Genomic DNA, 22,006 nt, shown 5'->3' with positions numbered 1-22,006 from the left:
TATACACTCGTTCATAAATACTAGAACACCTGGTGATCTCATACAAAACATGGTAACTGAACTAGATTATCGCAGAAACGATTAATTGATCAAAATTTTGCATTTATGCAACGATTCATTATAGTCGTTCGTTCTAATCCAAGTTACTCCTTCATTCATTATAGTTTAAGACATCTATTCATTCATTAAGATTACCGTTCATTATAATTTAAGGTTTTACACGAGGCATTAAATTTTTAAATCTTTGTCAATTTCTTAATGACACTTTGAGGGTGTTATAATACATGTAACTAAGAGTATATATTTGATTTTACACTTGAATATCGATTAACACGTTCATTTTTGACGCATATAGCGTTTTAGAGGAGTGAGGTTTTAAAATTCAATATATTTCTCAACCAGTTCCACATGAAATCTGCTTTTCATTTGATTTCCAGATTAAATATGTGTTTGTATCACTTTTTCGGATATTTACAGAATATTGATAATATTAGTTATATATGTAGACTAATATTAATAAAATTAAACTGACATAACAACTAGACTAATATTACTCTTTCCTTTTACAAAACATAATGGTTTTCATATCTATTTTTAAGAATCTTATACCTTCGAATCCATCAAATTATTTTTTTCCTTCAACTACTCTATATTAAAATACATCTTCTAAGAGAGAAAATTAAACAAAAATAGATTCATCATATTCTTCTCGCGTGATCCTCATTTATTTCTATCTTTTTAAGTCTTTCGTTGAAATACACAGAAAGAAGAACGCAATAATCGCATTAGTAAAATTGCTCAAACGAATAAAAACGACGCACCATATGCGTCGGTAGCAAGGAAAGTCTTAGTATTAGCAATGTAAATACCTTGTTCGTAATTCGTTTCCTTATTAAACGCAATATATTTACGTTCAGATCGAGCACGTTTCTCGAATCCGTTCAAGTAACGTAAAAAGGTATCCATTAGGAAGAAGATTGATACGTTAAGAAAGAAAGCGGGTTAGCGTCTAATTCGAAAGCAGTCGAGCTCGTTCCTTTCGGGTCCCTTTCCCATCAAATCCCCGGCACCGACGTTACAGGAATTCGTTCGGCTTCTGCAGTCGCGGTAATTTCATTTCGTTCACACCGGCTCTATTCGCAGGCTGCCATCGTGTTCGTTGACTCGTACGTATTACTCCGTGGTCTACAGAATTGTTTTTACGAAATTGACTTTTCCCTCGGCCTTCGGGCACAAAGCGGCCAAGGAAAGAGAATCTATTGGCGTTCCGTTTAATGCTCGTCCTCCGCGACGCTTTCCACTTCGGCTACCACCGTTTATTACATTTCAATATTCCGATGTGGTTTAATCACATTACCGAACTTCGAACCGAACAAAAATTTGTAGAAAATGCTTTTTGGATAATCTTCTGTAACCATTAGCATATGATAATGCAAACTAGCGCGAGCAACGGAAAAAAACGAAAAGGAGAAGGAAGGAGAGCGCGAGCGTTAATGACCTGATCTGATGAGGCTCGATGACGAACTCTGCATTACATACACAGATTCTCTTGCACTTTAACGTACATTAGTGCTTTCACGTGATTATTCTCGATCGATCTATTGGCGTATTCTTTAGCAATAGCAAATTTTATTTCGGTATGTTTAACTGGAACCTCGAATTCGTTATTTTAACTACCTTCATTGAACTGAACTTCCACTTCCACTGTTGAACTGAAAAATGATTTAACGTGTTCCACATTTTCGTTGTTATTGTGCATATTAATTATGGTAGTTTAAGCAATTATGACCCGCATTCTTTTGCACAATAATTTATTGACTAATAATAGTGAACTGAAACAAGTGACAGGTTGTGGATTATAAACTTCAGATTCTTTGATTTTACGTCAATAATCAGTTAGCTTGTAATTTATAAAATTAGTTTGTATTTCGCAACTACTGGCAAAGAAATATTTATATAATATCTATTATTAATCTTTTATTATTTTTTATTTTATTAATATTTATTTAATATTTGATATTTTATCACTATTTTGATTAATTTTTTTATTATTATTATTATATTATTAATCTTTTCAAACTTATGACTAATGTCTATTTACTTATATATCATTAATATATATTTCTTAAGGTAATTATTTTGTCGTAGAAATTTATTCTACAATCGATTTAGGGGTAGTTTAGAATCAATATAGCAGTAGTTCGATGTGCATAATCTGAGCTGCTCACGAATACGCTTAAAGGAATTAGATATGGCAAGTTTGAAATGTCATCATCCTATGTGCCTCTCCATTGATCATTTCATCGTCAGCCTCTGATGATACCAGCGGAATGCCTAGTACATATTTGACTTTCGTATACATCGCGTTCGTAGTCGATAACACACAGTAGTTCTATCGACATGAAAATCCACCAATTACCGTTTCTATCGACGAACGCAATATCTATTCATTAAGTTTCAAGCTTTTCCAATAGACACGCAGTATGGTCGTACTACCAGCTACTGCATTTGTCAGTTTCGATTCAGTATAACTCGCATCAAATCTATTTGTTAGAAACGGATTGTGCTATATAAATCATTGTACAAATTAATGAACAGAGGGAACGTTCAATTAAATTAAATCAAAATACTATAAACTGTTTTACGATATATCGCTGTCGTCTGTTTTTGAAGCTTCGAAATAATCTGCTTTTAAATTAAATATTATCAAATAATATCACTTTTAAATTAATATTATCATAAAATTTTCCACGAATAATGTAACGCGGAAGATTCACGTTAAGGTTTATACAACCTACGCTATTTTCAAAAAATGAATGGGAACAATACATAAAGGTCTGTGGTGACATTTTGATCAAAGTTGAATTAACAGTAAAGTACGGCTTTACATTCGCTGTGGATGGTTTTAGTGTGTGCAGGTTACATATATTTCATCAGAAGATAGTGTTGAACGTAAGAAGCAGCACGCTAGATATTTGAAAGTTATGAAGTAGTAATTTAAAAATTTAATTTAAAAACCAGAATCCAAAATATGAGAAATGTATTTTTAACCCTTGTTCGTTTCTGTTCAATTTCCCGAAATCCAAACGGCCGTTCAGTCAACTCATCACACCCACAACAACCAGTTTAGATGACAAGTACACACAATAACCGCAAACCACGAGACAACATAATAACATTGCGCGTAACGTGCATGCGCATGTGTGTTCCAGTGACCTCCGAGAACGGAAGCGAAGCTCCTACGGCCATCTATTTGACGATGCTGATGCTGTGTATGCTCCAGCTGTTCCTGAGATAGTCACGATACGCCTGAGGCCACGGAAAGGGAGTCCATGGGCGCCGCACCATAAACAGCGCACTAGTCAAAAGGAGGAGCAGAAGGAAAGGGAAAGACAGCAGTTTAAGGGCTGACCGAATCGGTGGCGGGAAACCAAATAATAATATTGTTGAATCGGCATTGGTATCACGTGTTTTTTAGCGTATTCGGTTCGGTTTCGTTCAAAGAGGAATCGAATACCATCGCTTTCATTGTTACATTCTACGTCGTATGTCCCCGATTAAAAATCGTTCATTGAGATCGTGACGATGCAGGACACTACACGGTTTATTGATACGCTTATCTCGACTTATCGGATGATCCCATCGCGATTTATTCGAGAACGACGCGACGTCGTGAACCGGTTCTCGATTCGAAGTATCATAGAGAAGGGCTGATATTCAATTTAATAGCACAGAATGAGATCAGTAATTTTCAGTTTTCAATGTATCGATACTATTTTTTTTTTTTTTATATTTAACGTATCGATATTAGGATTACATCAGCGATTTACTGATAAGCACCATTTTGTAAAGAAACGTATGATATATAGAATCTAGTATCGAAGAAGCGATAGAAGTTTATGAGAATTTTATTATCATTTGATGAAAGTGAAAATAATATTAGAAGAAGTTATTGGATATATAAAAGTCTGCAATTAAAGTCAGTTTAGTCTTGAACTGCAGATATCCATATTTTTGTCATTCATAAATTCCTCGTTAGATTGTAATCATAAGATAAAAATTCAGAATTTCAAAGATCAGTAGTTTGTACAGTCAAACTCCATTTATCCCAGCTCATTAGGCAACATCATAATTGATATAATATTTCCCATTTATAATTTGTCGTTCCTATAATAATAATTCATTTTTCCTCCAATTCCCACTAGATAAAATTTCGTTCGAATAAATGAAACCGCTATACCTTTATAGTTAAGGATTACATTTAACCTATATATAATATGAATATAAGTACATCAAGATTAGTCTAATATCACATACCGTGCTATTAAATGGACAACAGCCTTAACACACGCACGAGCTCCTCGTAATGAAAAGACAGTTATAATGTAATTCGTGTTCTATCGACAAATGCTCAAACAAATTCCGCGACCGATAAGTAACGAACAACCAATTGATCGTTCGAGGACAAGGTCGAGAGTGGCTTTGAAGTGAAAATCTTTTGCTTGCGTATCGCGTTTCCGCTTCAAAGGATCCCTGTCACAGATATTCTATTCCGGTTTCCATCACGAACGTTGCAAAAAAAAAAAAAACACGTAATTGACGACGAAACATAGAGAGCCTGATTGGCGAAATATAAGGTTCCAAACAAGGTATAGTGGTACAGGAAAATATTTGAACACTTATAGAAACCTTTTATAAATATGTTGTATGCATTGTGTAAAACGATTTGAAATTTCATTAACATTATATTGGGACACGAATGTCATTATTATAGTGAGTATGAAACCAATTTACAAAATATATGTAGAAGTTACAATACATTTGCTATAAACATATATTTAGTTAAAAATTAGTACAGTATAGCATGAATAGTCACCTCGAAACATAATAAGTGTTAAAGATGATAACTAAGTATCGAAGCTTGTTAATAAAATGGATAAACTTCTGTGGACTTCGCAAAACATATATTTACATTAATTATCTTGTATCTTCTATGTAAATTTTTTCATTTGTTCCCAACTTTTTCAATATAATTATGACAGCCGTGTCTCATTATAGTATTAATAAAATTTCGAAACGTTTCGTACGACACACATAATTCACGTAATTTACATAATTCACACGTATTCGTAAAAGGATTCTACAATTTATCGAATACTTTTATGAACTACTGTAGAAATGGTGTTCAAGCACTACATCATCCTATTTCGTCCTTCGATGAGGGAGGACAGACACGATCGAATGTCCTGCCATTATTCCACCTAAAGATGCGTGTCATGCCGCGCTCTACGTCATTCTATCGTGTTTATTGAACCATTGTCCGTAGACCAGGTGAAGGACCGGAGATGGATGCTATGATTTTGATGCGAAGGGACTAGTCAAGTGGCGCTCGCCAGACTCCTAACTTTTCCTTTCCCTCTTCTCTCTTGCGTGTCCCACGTAGCACAGAAAAATGCCAGCTACCTTCGTTTCACGTCGTAACCATGCTTCCATGCAAAAATATTCGCGGTACAAGGTATTCACGAGAGGAACACGCGCGTACAATAACACACATGTTTGTTGATATCGTGCAATGTGTGTATGTGTGTGAAAGAGAGAGAGGTATTTTGGGAAATGTGTAATAATCGAGGTTAATTGATGTGGTACAGGGAGCTAGGTCTTAGTTTGATTTATTTCTGGGAATATTTTATGTAATGTTATCGATTTGTTATATGGATTGATTGAAAATTGCATTTTCGATTCATTGGAGAAGGTCTGTGTTAATTGTTTTACAGTTTATAATAGTACTTTATATTTAAATACTTTGACTTCTCGATGAGTTGTGGAAATAAAATTTCATGGTATACGATTAAAGGACCTGATAAAGGGATCTGTTACAAATGTTATAAGAGGTAATTACAAATATTAAACAGATTTGTTAGAAATAGCCGGCGATAAGTAACTCAAAACTACAAACTTTTAAATACAACGTAAAAATTATTAATGAAAGATGTTAAAGTGATTGAAATTATTTCAAGCTTCTATGAATGGAAATACGTTTTGTTTAAGAAGAATACAGGATTCTCTTCTGCGTCTAATATCTAATGTTGATTTTACATTTTCGCTTGTGGATAGCGAAATGTAGGGGAAATATATATTTGTTTACAGAAGGCCTATCATTCTTCTTAAATTAAAATTCTGTTACGTTCAAAATCTCCCCCTTTATCTTTCTAGTATCTTTTAATCGCTAATTTTAATATTAAGTTTCAGCATTTTAATGGGAAATTATATTTCGTTTAAAGAAACATCATTTTCTACGTTCATTAGTATAATATTTCTTCCTGCCAAACAGTATATATTTACATCTATTTCCAATTTTTGCCTTCAAGAAAATTTCCAATCAATCTATATATCGTTACTGTCAAGCGCGAAATAAAGCGGTTTTTACAAATACTGTAAGATCTCACTAATATTTGCAATTTATGCTATAAATATTTCTTCAATTTTAACAGGGAAGCGAATATACCAAATGATAAAGTTACTTAAAATCCTGTATAATACTAGATATAGAACATAGAAACTAACGAAGAAAAGATAATTAAACGAAACAAAAGCGTAATTATAAATCACATTGAAAGTTGCGTCAAGTATCGCGTAATGGTTATACCAAACGAAGAATTGTTACAATATGGAATGGACCGTGAGACAAGGTTTGAAAAGTATCCCAAAAAGCGCAATATTTTTTTATATACCTTTCGGTGCGTTTGCTCGAATATTTTCCGCTTGCCAACGTATAAGTTGTCTCAACAAACAAGAGCTTTCGTTTCATGCAAAATGTTTCGCAGAATACGGAAATTCAAATATACCGTGACTCTCGAAAATATTTGAACACCTATTATGGAAAACTATGTGTATAAAACATTTTTATATTTCATTAGCACGATAATGAGACACGATTGCTATGATTATATTACTAAACTTTGAAACCGATCTGAAAATGTATATAGAAGTTACAAGATATTTATTACGAACATATATTCAGTAAGAAAAATTAGCATACAGCATGAATAGCTATCTCGAACATGCAATAAGTATTAATAAAAGATAATCTCACTGTGTATCAAGGCTTATTAATATAATGTGAACAAATGACTGTTTAAACACTTTAGTGACGTCTGCTAATGAAATTTTAAAATGTTTCGTGCAACGCACATAGAATATTCATAGGTGTCTACAAGTGTTTCAATAGTTTCCGAGCTACCGTATCTGGTTAAGAAGGGTCGGATCGATAGTTTGATTGTAGAAAAGGAAGCGGAATTTCAAGGCTGAAGTAGAGACACAACCCCCTCCCACATGTCTCCTTTTTATTAAAGGAAGTCTAAAATTGCTGAAGGATTCCATGCGTCTGTAAAGCGTCCACGTGCCGCGTGTTTCTCCAGCTTTCGGATAGGAAAATCGTTCGTGTTATTCCATAGACATAGAAAACGCTCCTTTTTACCTACGTGCATATGTAACCAGGCCGGATCTTCGGCAAACTTCACCAAGCATTTACGCGGGATGTCGATGTAAAAAGGAGAACCGGTATACACAAGGATAAGGCGAAAGAGAGTTTTATTCTTCGAGAGCAAGTGTATCGACAACAGCCAAAGCTACGCGTATGTAGTGTCAAGCAAGATGAATTGACGTTAAGCATGTAAATTCTCAACTGTATATAAAGCATTGGAAGAATGTAGCGCGGTCGACAAAGGTATCGTGAAAATTGATGGCAGGGGTACGCGTCAAAATTTTTCATAGAGAAAATATACTTGCGTTTTCTTAGAAATTTCTATAGATGATCACGCGCATACGTATTTTAATAACTTTTGGAAATTTTTGGTTCGAAAGTCGCAGAGGAATATGTGTAACTGTATACTGTGTTTCGTAAGTATAAAATCATCTAAAGACCTTCAACTTTTATATCGTCCTCTGGTGGTAACGTAATAAGGTAACGAAACGTACTATGTTTGAAATCGTACTGAAAAATAATGTAATTTTTTCTCCAGGGAAAGGTACATTACGTCTCTCTGTAAAGGAAAATGATTATTTCACTGGAAAACTAGGTTATTCTCGTTTTCTAAGTATAGAATAAAAAAAAAAAATATTGAAGTCAAGATACCAGACACGTAAAATGAAATTGTAACATTGTTAGTAAGGTATGGATACCTCTCCATATCCAATAAGTGTTATTGTTCGATTTTGAACACTTCTTATCAGATCTTGTCGTATTGTACCTTATACTTTTTGCACATATAGGAATCGAAGAATTGGCAATACTGAAATGGTTTTATGAATCATTTGTTATGAGTCACAGTATAGATGGAGCATCTATTTTTTAGCGACTTGTATAGCGAAAAATTTACTCGTTTCGCTTGTTTTATCAGGAGAAAAAGGTTAGTCGCCGGATAGAGCGGATTGCGAGTGAAATACATCGGATAAAATGATCCTTTTTATATTAACCGACAACGCGGCGTTGTGCTTACACCGTGCGCCATTTCATAAATTCTTTTCTCGTTTGTACACAATTGTATCTTTCGTCTACCGGCCGTATCCCCGGTACCGGTCGGGGGTTACAAACGTACACGACTCTGTATAGGGTTTCCGGTAGATCCCAGCGTAAACTTAACTGGTAGATATTTTTCCGTGTGCAAGAACACGGTTGGAAAAAAGTGAAGAATAAATTTTTGTAAGTGTACATGCGGCTTTCGAAAGAGATGACGGTGAACGCGAAGCAACTATGGATTTAACGGAAACAATGGATAAAATTTGTAGAATAGATATACCAGAAAAATACTCCGATGTACGTTCAGCTTACGAAGAAGTAATGCTACAATGTTGTAACGAATAGCTGCCATGTTACATATTTGAAACGAAAAGTGAAACTTTACATTGTAAAATTTCGTTGGAAATATCATTTATACTGATCAAAAAGAAAAAAAAAAGAGAAGAGAAAAATCAAATACTCGCGTTTCACATTCAATCGACGTCTTAAAATACCAAAGAGATATTTGCTTTTGCCTTTTTATCACGTAAAACGCGTTATTTTTCCTTTTTTCTTAGCGTAAAGAATTACTTTAACATGGTTGTATGTATTATAAGGAAGAAAGATCCAACAGTTTCGATTAAAACTGCCATTATTCATAATCTGAATGATATATTTCCAGTGACGAAGTTAACGCATTTCGTGTTGTATCTATTATTTCTGAAATTTGCTTAATCGTCAGCGAAACTTCCAGTATTTCCATTTAAAAGATCTAGAAAAATTTCCAGAATTGAAAGAGTATTTAATATTGATATAAAAAAGATGTACTTTTATCGAAATCGGCGATTAAGTGACAATACAAGAGAAACGCGAAATGCGTTGACTTCACTCAACAACCATTGTTACAAGTAATAACTCCCTGTATAAATACACTACTGCTCGAATGTATTCGGACACTTGCTTATTTTTAACACGACGTTTTATGTAATTAAATTACAGATCAAAAGAGCAGCTGATTTTATCTATTTTATTATTATTGTGACAGCTATCTTAGAACATTATGAAACGATAAAATTGTAAATTTGTCGTAAATTGTACATTTGTAAAAACTAATATGCGACAGCAGAATTGGTATCTGTAAGTATCAAACTTTATAGACCGCTTTCGTTACTTGAGATGTTCTTTATCTTTAAGTTGTTTAGTTATTAAGCTATAGACCGTATTAAAGAGGTTCTTAATTCACATGGTAATATTTAAAATTGGATATATCGATGAATTGCATATTTAATTTGAATAAACTGTTGCTAAATTTTTAAATAAATAATTTAAATCTACACGATCTCTCTATTAATTCCATAAGATGATAATAAACATGCCACTGGCCACTATTTTACTTCTGATTTATTCACGCAACTAACACTTACTGTTAGCTATACATTTATTTTCTAATTTCAGTTGCCACAAATCGTCGAAGTATCCAGATACTAACAAGCAGTAGTGTACGTCGTATTATCCCTTTTAAACCTGCGTATCTGCCAGAGCAAATTTATTTGACGTTTGTTGCTCGTTCCCTAAGGAGGGATTTACATGTTACCGATTACGATGGCGATTCAGCGGACGCCCGGTATAAAATTGATCCCAGGGAGTAGAGCCGTCCGCAAGCAAAGGGGCCACAATTAACTCAAGCCAGGATCTCTGTACCCTCTAGACATGTCGAAGCTGCCAAAGTTGCGGAAGGAAGTACGACGTCTGCTGGGCCAAAGTTTGCAGGACGAATACCGTGCAGGTACACCACCTTTAGGATATTGTGTACTCTCCGGAGCTGCCTCGGATGATTGTGTATCCTCTGCAATTGTACGTATATACCGCTATTAGTCGGCCAACGTGTATACGTGCACCTGTTTCTATGAACCAGAATGGCTTCCATCCCACACACAAACACGACAAAGGAAACGACCTTTCAGTTACCTGAAACGTCGTCGCCGTAACAATTACCACTGCTGCCTCTCTGTGTCTTCTCTCTTCGCCACGTCCACTATTTTCCACCATGCCACATCCTCTCTTCGCTCGGTCCACTTCTCTCTCACAGTTCTTGCTCAATGCGCTCTTCTTTCCTACGTCACTTTAACCATCTGTCTTTCCACGTTCCGTTTCTCTTAGTTCTGCTCCTTTTTGTTACTTTCTCTATTCTCCTCTGGCCTCTCACGTCTCTTCCTGTTTGTCTCCTCCGCAACTGCGGAGAGCAACACAGGTGGCACCACTACCGAAAGTAGTACCAGGAGTTGGCGGCGTGAAGCGACTTCGTCTGGGTGACTGGTGCAAAATAAACTTTGTTTCGGGCTCCGCTTAATATCCCTCCAGCCATCAAATACTGTTACGCGAGAACACCAGCCCGTCTACCCGTTCCCCAGAAATCCTCTTCTTTGTCCGCCACTTCGGCCACAGCGGAGAAGGAAAACCGCGAACCTGTCTCCTCTCTCCGCGTTTCAGTCTCGTTATGAACATCTTCAATGACACCGGCTGATACATTTAGTTTGCGTATCCTGAATTAGATACGCAACTCTGCTCTCTCTTCAGTGAGATGATGCATCGCAGCGTTTCGCCACGTTCAACAACGAGAACTTTCTAACGCGCGGCAATAACTCTCTTGCTGAGAGCCTCTTTCTCGCCTCGACGCCCTAAACTCGCACTTTTTCTCAGAACTGATACCAGGTTCCTAACTTCGAAATCGCGTGCTCGTCTAGGTAAATAGTACAGAGCATTTTATACGGAGCAATAAATGTCGAATGTAAATTTCGAGCTAAAGTAACAAGTAGCCAACACGCGAATTCTTAATGTGAAAATTATGTACGTGCGAGTTTGATGGTTAATTTATTACCATCGATTTCCCCAAGGAATGTTATCGTATTTGATGAAATAACGGTAAATAATATAAAAACATACCGCCATTGCAAAATACTAAAAATTGAACCATCGTATAGAGAGACAACTTTTACTCGAATTATCATGTACCACAGCAATGGGGTCGCAAACCCATTTAACAAATTTTCTGGATCATTTTATATAACTAACCCAGAAAATATCACAGAGAGACGAAGCTCATGTTCAATACGTGCGTTCTACACCAATGAAACTGTAAAATCATCAAATATTTTCGAATCAAACCAAAAAACTGTCGCTCTAAGTAAGAAAACCGACAAATTAACCGATTAATAAAGTTTCTCCAAAGATTCGGTCGAATGAAGTAGGAACTAGAGTAATTTGCCAATAATTTCAAGGAGGTTTCCATTCGGGGCGACTTAACGCGGAGCGAATCTCGAATTGGAGTTTCACAACGACGAAAACATCAGAAACGCATTCCGAACGAAGTTTTATACGGCAGTTGGAATTGTTTTCCGTGTTCAAGGACGCGTGCCATGAACATTATTTCGCGCAAAGCACCGCATTAGCCGGAAGAAGGACGATTGGCATTAGGTCGCGCGCGATCTTTGCTCCAGATGCCGATTCACCGAGACAGAGTAATGGACTCTAGCTAGTTTATGCCTCGTTCTCAACGAGCGATCCTCCCGGAAACGACTCGAAAGATACTTCCGTCGCGGGCGCAACGACTAACTCGCTGTGAATTGATACTACGCCGAGCGAACATTTGCTCAAGCTGTTTGTACGAGAGAAAGATCGTAGCGGAAAAGCTTCTCTCCGATTAGAAGCGCGCCCGTGCACCCGGTTCTGTAATGGAAGATCGTGTGTGCACGTAGTAACATTGCAACCTAAGCCCTCTTAGTGGGCTGAAACGCAGACCGGCTCGCGAAGGATCTCATTAATCCTTCGACGATACCTTTTTAAGCGTCGCGATTGATCCTTCCAATTGATGGCCGAGATTGACGTACAGCTAAAATAAAAAGAGAGTATTTTTATTCGTGCGTTACGAACGAGAATCGTTCGATACTCTGGACGAGATATTCGATATGAAATTATCAAATGTCAATAATCGTTTGTTGTTCGATGAATTTCGAAAGATTGAAATAAACGTATATACATTGTATGTTTGTCGATGATGAAATCCCTCTCTTTATGTGTACGTTGTATTCTCATGTATCGGAGAAGATTGAAGGCTGAGTTTTTCTTTTATTTTAATTATATTATTTTGTGGCGCAAAGTACTGCTTGGTTAAAAACGTTTCTTGTTGTAAAAAATATGCTACACGTCAGTGTTGGATAACATTTAATGCAATTAACGATTAATGATTTCAATTGGAATGTGCGATTATTCATAGCAATTAACGGGTATAACGGGTATTTAATCGTCAATTGAACCAACGATTAATCACTTAATCAATTGAATTAACGATTAACTATTAAAATTCTCTTCAATATGAAATTGATGTTTGGATCTGTGTGTGTAGTTAACTACGAGTTAGTATTCATTTAATACAATATACATTCGTATACATTGAATAGAACTTTGATTAAATTTAAATTAAAAAGCTAATGTACTATAAGAATCGACGATTGGCGATTGCTGATTAATAAATAACAACTAATTTCTCCAACGCTGATAATTCAATTAGATAAAAACGTGTAATCGATTGATATCCAACACTGTTTGATGTCAATTTGTACTTATTTCGACTGAGTATATGATAGTATAAGATCCAAAGCAATTCTTATTCATTTTTTATTGTAAGCTACCTTTATCTCTTATTCAAATAAACTCAATAGATCTTCATAAAATAGAAGAATAGTTTCTTTCACGATGTAACTCCCATTACTTTGAAAGGGAAAGTGTCGAGAATCAGTGAATTAAATACATGTGATTATATAATGATAAAGAAAGGCAAGCATTTAAGCACCGTTTATAGGTACCGTTCGTGCTGCAAAGTGAGAAGAGAAAAGAATAAAGGAAGATTTAGTGATTCGTGGAAATCCAACATTCGCCGGGGAATTTCGAATATCAATCACCGTGTATTGTTTCAACTCTTATAGAAGAACATCGTTTGCTTTCATTTCTCGAGCGGCAGCAGTGGAATGTTACGAATTATCGGAGCTTTACTGTTCATGTACGGAAATCATCCTTTTTTAAAGTTGATTGCTTTCAGATATTGAATCCGAACAGATTCTTTCCTCATACACGAGCCATGCAGAAGTCAAATTGCTCAATTCTATCAAGGTTAATCGTTTGATTTCTAAAAAATTGAACGTTAATTATGTACTTTGATACTAAAATTAGGAAATTTTCAGGAAACGGAATCAATCGTTTCGACATTTGAGCGAATAGAGAAAAAATTATATCGACTTCCCCATTTCAGATTTTACCCCCCCCCCCCAAATTTTTAATTGGAAATAAATGGAACATCGAAAGTATATTTTGTTTTCGTTAGATTTCCTTTTCACAAAGTTTGATTTGTAAAACTTATTAGGTACTCACGCATACCAGGTAAACCACAGTAATGCTGTAGGTATATTAGCCGCAATTATGTTTCCCTGGAATGTACATTACATCCTGTCTATTAACGTAATTCAACTTGTATTACTGAACTAATTTACGTGGATAACTAATGAACTACCGAGCATGTTATTATCGTGTAGAAAATCAGTCCAATTGGTGACTTAACAATTCAGTCTTTCGACGACTAAAAATTGATGTAACTAATTCTACCTTGGATAATTTACACGTCTATTAATCATGTACTTAATGAAATGTTAAAATGTAGACAATTGATTTAGCTCCTGGAAAATTTAACTAACCAATTGATAGATAAGAGTATTTCATTACAAATTATTTTGTCTCCTATTAAACAATACGTAACTATGCATTCGATATTGAAATAGCAAAGTCAGTTCAACTAGCCAGTCAAGGCTAGAGTTAAGTGGATACCTATGGAAATTTAACGCGACGCTGTTACATTTGTAATTCATCGAGTTACCGTGTGTTACAGACAATTCTGAAGCACAGGTCGTATAATAGAATGAATTTATATTGGTCGCAAAGCACGCCCTTCTCACCAAGATTCTTTTACTTTTCTTCCCTTATCCGGAACACCTTTCTTTCTTGGCTAACTGGTTCGCGCGTTCGACGGCTATTTACCTTGGCTTCTCGTAAATTTTTCAAACAATTTTATCGTGGTAACGTACCAGAAACGATCGACAACCACTGGTAGCTGAAATAGGTTAAGAGCGTGCAACTTGAATTCTTTTGTGTTATCGCTCCGTTATGTACGCAAAAATATATTTCTCCTTGGTAACATTGAAATGTGAAATCTGTGCCAAGGATAGCGATGGAATGTGAGAAACATAAAATAACTTTCTTTGGTTTCTATACGCGAGTAAAGTGATTTATTTTTCAGTAAACTGAGTTTAAAAAGCAAATTTAAGAGTATTTAATACATTTCAGGAATAACAGCGTGATATATTCGTTAGTGACGTATAGGCTTGCGATTGCTACGACATTTTAATTTTCTTCTTTGATATTATTTCGTTTAACTGTATTATGTTGAGGATCTCACGCGATTAAATCAATATTATTGATGACATTCTACAAGTTAGTCAAAATCTCAATTATCAGAACACCGATTAACAGAACGATCGATTATTGGAACATCGTTTATTGGAAATTTTAGGGATAATCCCTTACAAGGAAGATTGGGGGTTGAAATGGAATAGAAACAGAATGAAATAGTAACATTCGTATAAAACATATAACTTGCTAAATCACTAATAATATTGGTTATTATGTAGACACATTTGTACACATAATATCTCTTTGAAGTAAAAAATCTTTGTATATTATAAGTAGTTTTGAATACTCTGATGTTCGTAAGCAATAACAGTGTTACCATTGTCTTCTACCATTTGTATTATCTTACTTACCATTAATTTGCATCATTGGTATTAACGAAGCTACAGTGATATTACGATACAGCACGATACAACTATAAATACACTAACATGTTATTTGCGCATTGAGAACTTGCGGTAGCAATGGTTCAGCTGTAGTTGAATGCTGAATAAAACTTTCTATACAAAATGCGATAACGGTAATTTCAACAATTCCTTAATTAATTAGTATAAACAATGAATCAACAATTTCAATAATTCATTAATGAATAGGGGTAAATAATGAATTGGCAGTTTACTTTACTACGAATTTCATTCTACATAATTGCGATTTTAATTTCTTTCAATAAACGTTATTTTACATTTAAAAATTGTTGTATATAAAGAATAATCTCCACAGTGATCTTATATAGGATTTAAAGAAATGTTTAATGATGTTCAATTTACATAAATTCTAAAATCTTTTGATGTAAAATGTAATTCTGATCTTTTCGTATAGATACGGACAAACTTAATTTATTCGGCCATAATACATAGTTGAATTACGACAATACGTGGAAAATGTATATCAGACAATCTGGAACAAGGCATTTGAAAATATACATATGATTCAGAGTTTACATATATTGCTGCTGTCCTAAGATGAAAGAGGAATATTTAAATATCAAGCACCTCCGGTAAAAAAACATAGATTCGTTTGTAATATTATAATTTGTTTCTTTTTTATATTTATGGTAATATTTGAAGGTAATATAATTTGTTTAATTGGTAAATTTCCCTAAACTTGTCCTACAAATTACAAGCTAATCTTAAATCGCTTTCTCCATTTACATTCATTGCATTGTTAAGAAAAATATTTTAGTTAATTGTAAATCCGAGGTTACATCTTACTCTAAGAATCTTGGTTCTTCTGATATAAGCTCCTAACCATTTAGATCTTTTTTTTTTAATTTTTAATCTATTATAATTTGAGCCATATATTAAGTATATATTTATACATATAAATTCCCTTCTAAATCATTATAGAAACATACAATTTCAACTCATCTTGTGACTCACAACGTAACAAAATTCAACGACAGTCCACAGACAATAATTCAGTCTCTGCCTACAAAAGACTCTCTCACCCTCTAATTCTTTAACTTAATGGCGCACGATATCAGTTTGTCGGAAGTAATTCAAAGTCTCCCTGAACCACATACTCGAATCGTTTTTCAGTGTAACAATACTCCGTTCTAACGTTCTCCGGGCAATCGAATTCCAGCTACGCTTTGTACCGTTCTCCTTTCATCATTTCCTCTTATTTTTCTATCCCGGCGTTTTCCCGTGGCGAGCAAGCCACATTGAGTTTACACGTAGATTCGTTTCTTTGCGCATCTCGCGGCGTTGTGTGCTCGTGTACACGAGCATCGTACACCGCGACGTCCGAGCCATACGGAAAAGAGCGTAATAGGTCTTCCACCTGGTTCTCAATGTAAATTTGCACATGCTCACGGTTACCCGACTACGGTCCACACGTCTACATGTGTGTGAGTATTTACCACGTCCACTTTTCCACCACAAATTCCGAGAACAATGTCTCCATATCAGCAGAAACGACGACGATGGTTTCAATCGTGAAACATCAAATTTCAAGTTGCAATGCGCTCGACGACACTTCTCGTCTTTGTCGAATGACGAATAACGTCGAACAGGAAACCCTTTAATCTTTATTCGCTTCGTTGGGTTCCAAGGAATTAGAGAAGTTCCTTGGGCTAGAGAAACGCGGCGATCTGATTTCCCCACGCGTTTCTTAGGTTCACGCGATCTCTGTGATTCGATCGAAGTTCCAGTTTTTCTTTCTGTGAATAGCACGTGAACACGTATGTATACTTGTACCGATACACGCTTACTATTTGTAGAGAGATAACGTTTCACTCCACTTTGCACTCCGAATTTAGAAAATATTGCACTTATATTGCATATAGAGGATGAATTTACAAACGAACGATGATCGTTGAAATTCGTCAGAATTTTCGGCTGATGCTTTTCATTTGTTTTCATTGATTTATTTGATCGATGTAACAAGCACTTTCTACATGTTTGGAATTTTACAGGCGATTGTATGATCTTAAATACTATCAAGATATAAAAATGTCTCAAAATTAAAATTTCTTCTATTTCTTCTACTTCTTGCTAAGTTATCAATAGACTTGGAATTTTTATGCATTTCCTGCTGGCATAACTTTTGAAATTTTATTTTATTAGATGTGTAATCATTTTCCATATTATAAATCGCATAAGACGTATTTGACATTGTTTTACTTCTACTTCGTTCAACACCGAAACGTGTCTTATAACTTTTTTAAATCGCGATGTACACAATTGTTGGACACCACGGAAGTAGAACGATAGTCATTTCATGCAAAAGTATATTTGGAGTGCAAAGAGATCGTTTCTCCGGTGCAATTATATGTATATACACAGATATGTACATGTAAGACAAATGTATAGTTTACACCGAGCTAGAAATGTACATGTAATTTTCATTTATTTTTTGATAAGTCTACGAGAATGCATAGACTTTATTTCACGTTAGAGTGCGTAGAAGAAATAGAAACGCATATGAAAATATATTTGCTTCTTTTTGATTCATATTTAAGATATATGTATATCAAATTTGACTATAAGTGCACAATTAATTGAAATGTACCTACTTGATAAATGTAAAATAATTTATGTAATATTTTGAATGTATAATTTATAAATGTATTGTTTCAATATGTTTTAAGATTAATATAAGAAGAATGCTTATAAAATACATTTTACATATGCTACGGATAAAGAGAGAAATAAAAAATAAATATTGTATCCATTACATGTTTAGAATTATTTCTGCAAGATTTACGAAGATAAAGTATGGAATAGTATGGGTAGAAAATTTGTGTTATTAGAATCTTGTGAAAGTATAATTTTACAGTTATTCGTTTACAATAAATTTAAATTTTCCAAATATAATGTTGTATTATTAATTTTACAAATTTTTCAAAACTAAACCTCAGTCATCACCAAGCAACAAGTTTGAAAGCCATTCTTATTCCAAATATTCGCAAAAATTTAATTATACGTTTAAATCGTTTTCATTACGAAGAATTATTTATCACAATTTTAAAGCTTACAAACATGATTGAAAATCGCCCTTTTGAATACGAACGTTTAATCGACGAATAATCTTCCCGAATAATTTTAGCATTTTAAATGAAATAAAAATTTGATAAATGCAATTTGTAAGCAAAACAGGTTGAACAAATTAAAAGCAAAAGTATGTCAATCAATGGAATAAATATAACGTAATTTATATTTCACTAAAACTCCTTTCAACAAAATCTTTTAAAGAAATATGTCATTTAAAATCAATTCATCCGAGAATAAATTTGCTTATATCCTCCAAATCCTATAATTTTTAACATCATATTTTATAACTGCAATTTTCATCGATATTTCGTGACAGCTGAAGACCTCTATGAACTTCCAAATCGTTAATTTATTTATAAAAATATTTTTAAAATTAATTCGATCAAAAAATCCTTCAAATATTAATCTCAATATTTATCAATTTTTAATATCTATAATTTCAGCTGGAAACAAACTCCTGAATCGTTCGTTTGTTTCTAAAAAAAGTCACGTAGAAATCCCAAACTTTGAACGGCGTTTAAAACTCGCCATATTCCAATTCAATTATTCAAACGATTCGAATCCGTAGGTGACCATCGCTCTCTAACTTTCAACCATCCGTGTAGAACATAAATTATAGCTGCCGAGTCAGCGCATGTTCGAGCTCTTAAATCGATTCTATTTTCTCTGCCGGTCCGTATCTTCGTGCCGCAATTGTCACGGCGATAATCAGTTTCGTGAAATCACGTTACTCGACGAGAAGTGTCCTTTCGGTCAGAATTCGACTGGATGCAATGATACATAGGGTGTCTCACTTTAAACTATCAGTTATTTGAAATAGAATTTATTTTATTTCGAGGGAGGGAAATTGTAATATAAATATATAAAATAAATTAATTGGATGACCGATATGTAAATACGACTAATTCGGCTAGTAACAAAGATTGGTGTACTCTATATTTAAAATTGTATTAAACAAAGATGATCTTACTATATTAAAACCAATCACATAAATTCGCCAGCCGCGAAATTTCAACCACGATACTCATCATTCAAAAATACAAAATTTACCCACTGACACAATTCTTCTAATACTTCACAAGACATTCCAGAAAGTATGCTTTCAACTTCCAACTTTAAGGTTCATTTCCATCCCCTAAATATGAATGATTACCGATAAAAAAGATATATTACAAACTATGAATATTCAAAGTTTCATCAAAATCGACGTATCACATTTCGCTGATATCCCTCGTTAGTTTCGTAATTAATGGACTGCAGATGCCTGTGCACTTATAGAAAATTTAAAAGATGCACAAATATGGGAAAATACGTCAAATATTCACATGATACGATACTCGTTACGATATTTAACGAGTGAACGTCATACGCGTTCATAAAAATATACATCTGCATAAAAATTCTCAATCTGAGAATTACTCTTATAATTGCGTAGATTAAAACGAGACACCCTGTAGATATTCAGGCGTACATTCACGTGGATGAGCTCACATACATTTTACGGCGTAGCAAGTATACCCGAAGTCGGTTTTCACCCTCGATTCCCGATCGTAACGTCCCGATCGTATTTCGACGACGGCGAGGAATAGAGGTGGGAGAAGCATCGAACTGGCTAGAATATATCGTTGCTACAACGAGCTTCGATCACCTCGAAAGCTTTCCTCAATGGCCTCCGACCGACGCCACGCTCCGCCGTCAAGCCACAGTATAAATCGTCGTGTCTCTTGCCCACCGGAAACCTTGCTGCGCTGATATTCTGCCTTCAAATTTCTCACGCTAATCGAACGGTGGTGCACGCTGGCGTATACGCTCTGTGTTATGCGTATAGCGCTCCGAAAACTCGTTTCTGCTAGGTAAAGCGGTGCATGTGTAAAACGGGATACAAGTGGATGGAAAGAGATGGAACATCAGCTGAATATTTTGTATGAAAAGATATTCGCCTTAATCTTCCTGCGATCCTTGAAATTTTATATTTCAATTTTGTTCTCGTTTTACCGGGCAAAAGAAAGCGTTCGTTATTCTAACAAGATCTTTCAATAGTATTGAAACGAGAAATCATACAATGCAAAAATATTCTGCTGAAACTCGAGATATTTTGTAACGTTGTGCGACTCGGTTAAGAATGGTATATTCTTTAAAACACCGGGATTATGAAATTAGATCTACACTTTTTATTTTGCGAAGACATATAATGCAAATGCTTTTCGTAAAATTGTCGAAGATTTATATTATATATATAATATAATATACATCATATATATATATATATATATATATATATATATATATATATAAGGTGGCAATAGAGGAAGAGAAACAAGATGAAGCAATGTTCGACGCGGGCGAGCACTTCTCAAGCTTTAATTAGCCATGAATCAAAGGTACGGTTAATGCAAACCAACGATGCCAACCTGTGACGGGTACACTTTGAGAAAAAGCATCAAAAGCTGCGGCGTGAATCGGACAGAAAGCCGTTTGAGAATTCCAAACCAGATCATGGTCACACGATTTCTCGAGTCACTGATTTTTTCAACTCTACGAAGCTATCGGATAATCGATGCCATTGGACCAGCTGCCTGTTACAGCGTGAACAGAGTGAAAACGAATAAACACTCTACTCTGTACACCTTTTCCTGTTCAATGATATGCCATTAACTTCGTCAATAGATGTATTTAGATGCTGCTTCTTCGATTTAAAAAGGTACAGTATCATAATGTTAAGAAAATGCTAAATTCATTTTTTTAAAAATGCATATCTAAGATACTGTTATGGTTAGGATTAGAGTTATTCACCCACTCCTTAGGCTAATTCATAAGGATTATATAAACTTGAAAAATTATTAGAAAATTTATAAATTGCAACGTATTATTATAGGGCCATAGACTATAGGCTGTAGACTAGAACACTTGATTTATCCTGATATTTGTTAATTAAACATTTATCAACTGTGTATAATAAAATTAAATGCTTCTAACAACACCTATATTCAATAATGTAGAATAGAATTATGTGCTTTTACATCAATTATCTAGAATAAAGTTAGACCTACACATAAGTAGGGTTACTTGAATACATGTATCTCTTGTATGATATTATATGAAAACATTTCTCGGGAACTGACACTATTTCAAAGGGCACATATAATGTCAGATAAAATCTTTGTTTACGGTCATCTCTTAAGAAGATTTCGATCATCGGTACAACTCAGTCATAATATTTATTTACATGAACATCTATCAATATTTTTGTCTACTTTTATTTAACATACAAAAACAAATTCGACAACATTAATAATCATTTCAATCTCAATGTAATTAAAATTTCCGAAGGACACGCGTGACATTATCGATCCGTATATTCGTACACGTATCCAAAGGAAAACATAACTCTTATCGAGTGTCATAATCAAAGACACTTACATTTACACTTCGTTGACAATTCCTAAGAAGAAATAGGAACTTACAATTTTAATATACAATCAGAACAATATATCATTTCATA

General features: G+C 34.5%; 1 protein-coding gene and 1 long non-coding RNA gene across 4 annotated transcripts in view; one reads left to right on the top strand and one right to left on the bottom strand.

The window, feature by feature from the left end:
• LOC122570873 overlaps positions 1–22,006 on the bottom strand; it is a 136,000-nt gene that overhangs the window by 85,176 nt on the left and 28,818 nt on the right. The window lies entirely within an intron of this gene.
• LOC122570869 overlaps positions 1–22,006 on the top strand; it is a 232,518-nt gene that overhangs the window by 199,640 nt on the left and 10,872 nt on the right. Inside the window, exon 6 of one of the 2 annotated variants that reach the window (XM_043733769.1) lies at positions 3,213–9,885. The exons of the other annotated variant lie outside the window; for it this stretch is intronic. Coding sequence (XP_043589704.1) covers positions 3,213–3,298 — 86 coding nt within the window. The 3' untranslated portion in view covers positions 3,299–9,885. Of the gene's footprint in view, positions 1–3,212; positions 9,886–22,006 lie in introns of those variants that run through there. 2 annotated transcript variants of the gene reach the window in all.

Source organism: Bombus pyrosoma, linkage group LG9 (genome assembly GCF_014825855.1).
Source record: "Bombus pyrosoma isolate SC7728 linkage group LG9, ASM1482585v1, whole genome shotgun sequence".
NCBI classification, from domain to species: domain Eukaryota; kingdom Metazoa; phylum Arthropoda; class Insecta; order Hymenoptera; family Apidae; genus Bombus; species Bombus pyrosoma.
Note: the sequence above shows the minus strand (reverse complement) of the source record. Positions and strands in the feature narration are given on the sequence as shown.